Here is a 4,487-nt window from a genome sequence, read left to right as displayed (position 1 = left end):
CCGGCCGGCATCTTACCGGTCCCGCTGGCACCCGACGCTGGAGAGGGAGATCGACGGACGACGCTGGACGGAGGACGACGCTGGAATACGAAGACGATGCTGGATGAGCACAGGGGGACCAGGTAAGTATGGATGGGAAAAATCTCGGGGCTAACCATCCTAGCCTTTTTTTTTGCCCGTACGAAGGTCGGGCTTAACAGCTAGGTGGTTAAATATCAAAATAAAATTATTATTTTAAATATAGTTGCATAAGTAGCCTGTAAAGTCCCAATGCGTTTTCTATTTGTTTTAAATTTGTTTGAATGTGTTGAATTTTGGGAATGTGTTTATGATGGATGATGGCAAAAAAGTATAGGTTAATCAAATTTCTATAATACCAGAATACATTTAAGATCAAAAAGGTTTGCATCTCACAAATATGTTACTAATAAATTTAAAAAAAATGTTCACTGTGTGAATACATGTTGTGGCAGAAAGCAACTAGGTCGAGCAGGGAACAAAGTGATAACCTGAATCAGACAATGGAAGGCAAGCTGCTGACTCTGATTATTGGAAGATACTGGTGTGTTGCCTCTCCAAGTAGCTTTAAAAACCTCTATTACAGCAGCTTGGCTGTCTCTTGGCTATGGACCATTATAAAACAAAATGCAAAGCAGTACCTAGTCATATCTTGGCCTTTATTTCATAACCTCAAACATGATCAAATCCTAACTATTACAAAAGTGATCATGTATACTCTCTATAAAACTAGTCATTTAGGATGATGGTAGCAGGGAGACTAAACTACAAGCAAATAAACTGAATGATGCAGCTGTGATGATGGAGGAGGCACAAGGGACAAAGACAAAGTCTGCATTTTTTTTAACTCATTAAAAGCAGCTACCAAAAATAAAAAAACTAAATTTACTGCTAAGGAGAGGCCATTGACTACCATTTGTACACAATACGTTTTTCTAAAGATGCATGAGGTTACCTAAAGGGCTCAATTGAGGTATACATTTCTTGTGACTGGGAAACAGGAAGTCCTCCACGCATACTGAGCTGGGCCTGAGTCTGCAGAGAAATGTGAAGAGAGATTGGGATCTGCTGGGCTGCTGCCTGTAACAATAAAAACAGAAAAAGAGAACCCTACAATTCTGATGACTTCAGTCTAATTTTCTTTTTACAAATAAATCCAGAGAATACTGAATTCAAAAAAAAGATTGCACTTAGATATTTATACAAGGAAAAAATGAAAAAGTGTTAACTTATTAATAAAAAATGAAAAATACGGCCAGAAAGAGCTTTGTCACATATTGGAAAATAGTTAGAACAGTTAGTCAGTAATAACTGACTTTAAATGTAAATTTTATTGTTTATTAAATAGAGCAGGTTAGCTTAACAGAGTTTGATGTAAGTTTACCAAGGCACAATTGTTGGGCAAGGCTTAAAAATGCAAATGTAGCTGCATTGTTGTTTGCACCCAAAAGCATGCACAGAATAAAAAAGTTAAAATCTTTATCCATGTTGTCTCCTAAATCAAATGAAAACTGAACAGGTTGGAGTACCAACAGCAGCGAAACCTGAAACTCTTCGTAAGAGCTCAAGGAACACAGTATGTAGTCAGTAAGACTTGGTAATGAGATATACAGCTGGGTCCATAAATATTCCGACAGAAAGAACTTTTTTTCTAATTTTGGTTCTGTACATTACCACAAATAATTATAAATGAAACAACTCAGATGCAGTTATCCGCAGACTTTCAGCTTTAATTCAGTGGGTTGTACAAAAAGATTGCATAAAATGTGAGGAACTAAATCCTTTATTACACAATCACTTCATTTCAGGGGTAATAAGTAATTGGACACATGACACAAAGGTTATTTCATGGGCCGGTGTGGGCAATTCCTTCGTTATGTCATTATCAATTAAGCAGATAAAAGGCCTGGAGGGGGGGGAGGGTATGTGGAAGATTTTGCTGTGAACAGACAACATGCGGAGTTCTCCATGCAGGTGAAACAAGCCATCCTTACGCTGCAAAAACAGAAAAACCCATCCGAGAAATTGCTGCAATATTAGGAGTGGTAAAATCTACAGTTTGGTACATCATGAGAAAGAATCTAATCGCCTTAATTGGCAGATTCGCGCTCCCTATTGCTTATTATTATGAAGGCAGGAATCCGGCTGGCAGTGAGGGGGCGAGTGTACGAGCGCACTCGACTCCGGACCGCGGGAAACCGGCTCGCTGGAAGTGCGAATGTGTGCGCATCCAGCGTACGCGCATTTTATTGATGAATCAGGGCCAATACTGTCTGCTCAAATCCAGCTAAATACAGTCACATTGATTGGGAGGCGTTTCATAATACAGATGGACAATGACCCAAAACATACAGCCAAAGCAACCCAGGAGATTATTAAAGCAAAGAAGTGGAATATTCTGGAAAATACAGAACCAAAATTAGAGAAGAGTTGTCTCTGTCCAAATATTTTTGGACCTAACTATATATACATACAATAGTGGTGGAACCTTTTTCAACAGTGAACAAGTCTCTCAGCTAAACCATCTCCTTAGGCTCCTTTTGAGAACATACTGAAAAGTCAGCAGAATCTATTGAAACATCACAGAGACCTGTAAACTCTCCACAATAAATCAACTGTACTACATTGCTCATACTTGCTGCTGAGGTATCATCTGCTGAACTAGGCGGGGCTGGCCAGGAAATATGTGACTTTCCAGATACAGTGGAGTGATGTGGTTACCTAAAATAAAGGAAAAATGTATAAATCATTTAAAATGTTCTAGGAGTAGCAATACCTATGATAGAGGGCAACTATCCTGTTTAACGTATGCTCCTCGTGGACCTCCCAGGGACAGGAAACAAGGACATCAATTACTCCAGAGCTAGGTTTCTGAGTCACAAAGGGGATCACCTGGTAATAGAGAACTAGATCCAAAATCTGGAATGATTGTCTGCCATCACAAAATGTTGCCATCTGAAAATTTGATGTGAAGCTAGGTAAACAGCATTGTTTTGAAAGAAAGTACAAATGAATCTAGCACACTCATGTAAATGCTCAGAGTTGTATGGCTCCAGATTTCTTTGGAAAACAGACATAACTGTACCCAGGTCAGGATTTAAATTCTCTAAGCAAGGAGTCAAAACAAATGTCAATCTCTGGAAGCTCAGTTTTGAGCCTTTAACAGTGCACATGGTCTCCAAAAGCTTGCAAATTTGTCCCCTGAACAGGAGGTAGTCTATGTACCCCACAATGTTTATGCCATGAGAAAGCAGTAGGACTAGTACTCAAGCCAGCAACTTACCTGAGGTGCAAACTAAATGCCAATGACATTCATGCAGATTACCTAAAAAGGCATAATATCACAAATTGGTGAATATATACATGACAATAATTAAGAGAAGATGTGTGTCAGTACCTGGCAACGAAGCTGAAGGGGTAACTGATGCAACAGGCATGAGAGGCATTGACACTCCCCCAAAGGAGCTGTAGTTGACACCAGTGGAGATGCTCCCACTATAAGGTGGCTGTATACCTGAGCCAAGGCCTGATGGAGAACTATGTTCTGGCAAACTGGGGGAGTTCTCCCAAGCCTTCCGGGCACACTCCATCTGGAAATAAGAAAAAAAGCAAGTTTAGGAAAAATTGAATAATTAATTTTTTCTTTGAGCAGGTTTGACAGAAATATTTCTGCACCTATAGCAGATGCAACAAAATGTTATTGTTTTACCATTTTAGGCAGGTAATGGCTACTGTAGACAGGGCATAAAACTTTGGTCCCATCTCCCGGAGAGAAAAGAATCTAAATGTGAACCCCTTGGGACGCAAAGCTCCTAAAAGGAGAAAAACATTTACTTGGTCCACCCAGTCAAAACCAGATGAACCTATTGCAGAGCCAGGTCCATCCAAATACTAGACTGGGGATACCACAAAGGAAATCCTCACAGATAGGGAGTGATTGACAGCAAAACTCTATATTCCCCTCCCCTCTCAAGACTTTCAGTGCAGGCCAACGAAACCAAGCCATACTCGTCAAGTGATAAATGTTGTGCAGTGTGTGTGTTACAACTTCATGAGTCATTAATTGAACACAGAAGGAAAAAAAGAACTCAGCCAACTCCCAATCTTCATACTACTTATAGACCTATTGATGGGTGGTAGGATTAGGATGCCTGCACTGGGGCAGTGGCACTTACACTGTTAGAATGCAAATTAATAGCATTTACTATCAAGGTTACATCAAATTTCTTAGCTTAATGTAGCCCTAATGAAGTAGCTGCCAATAAAATACAATGAAGCCCCAACTAGAAATGATACTCTGCTGGACCTAGTACTTTCTAACAATGCAGAGCTTATACCAAATGTGCAAATAAAAGAGAATCTGGGTAGCAGTGACCATAATATGATTTCATTTAATGTAAGCTGTAATCAGGAAAGATAAAAACATTTCATTATAAGAGAACAAATTTTCCATTATTAAGGGCGGCTCT

General features: G+C 39.6%; 1 protein-coding gene and 1 non-coding gene across 2 annotated transcripts; both read right to left on the bottom strand.

The window, feature by feature from the left end:
* Positions 1-75: 75 nt before the first annotated feature.
* On the bottom strand, positions 76-3,608 carry LOC140321308 (protein PRRC2B-like; the record flags this gene model as incomplete). The annotated part of the gene is made up of 3 exons (XM_072398117.1): positions 76-1,098; positions 2,654-2,739; positions 3,416-3,608. Coding segments are annotated over 3 exons (408 nt in total), but the record flags the coding sequence as incomplete, so codon positions are not given.
* LOC140321309 (small nucleolar RNA SNORD62) lies at positions 2,527-2,607 on the bottom strand. Its single transcript, XR_011918895.1, has one exon. It is a non-coding gene; the product is annotated as a small nucleolar RNA SNORD62 (small nucleolar RNA).
* Positions 3,609-4,487: the final 879 nt, after the last annotated feature.

Source organism: Pyxicephalus adspersus, unplaced genomic scaffold, assembly GCF_032062135.1.
Source record: "Pyxicephalus adspersus unplaced genomic scaffold, UCB_Pads_2.0 Sca2171, whole genome shotgun sequence".
Lineage (NCBI taxonomy): Eukaryota > Metazoa > Chordata > Amphibia > Anura > Pyxicephalidae > Pyxicephalus > Pyxicephalus adspersus.
The sequence above is the reverse complement of the archived record's forward strand: the minus strand, read 5'-3'. Positions and strand labels throughout refer to the sequence as shown.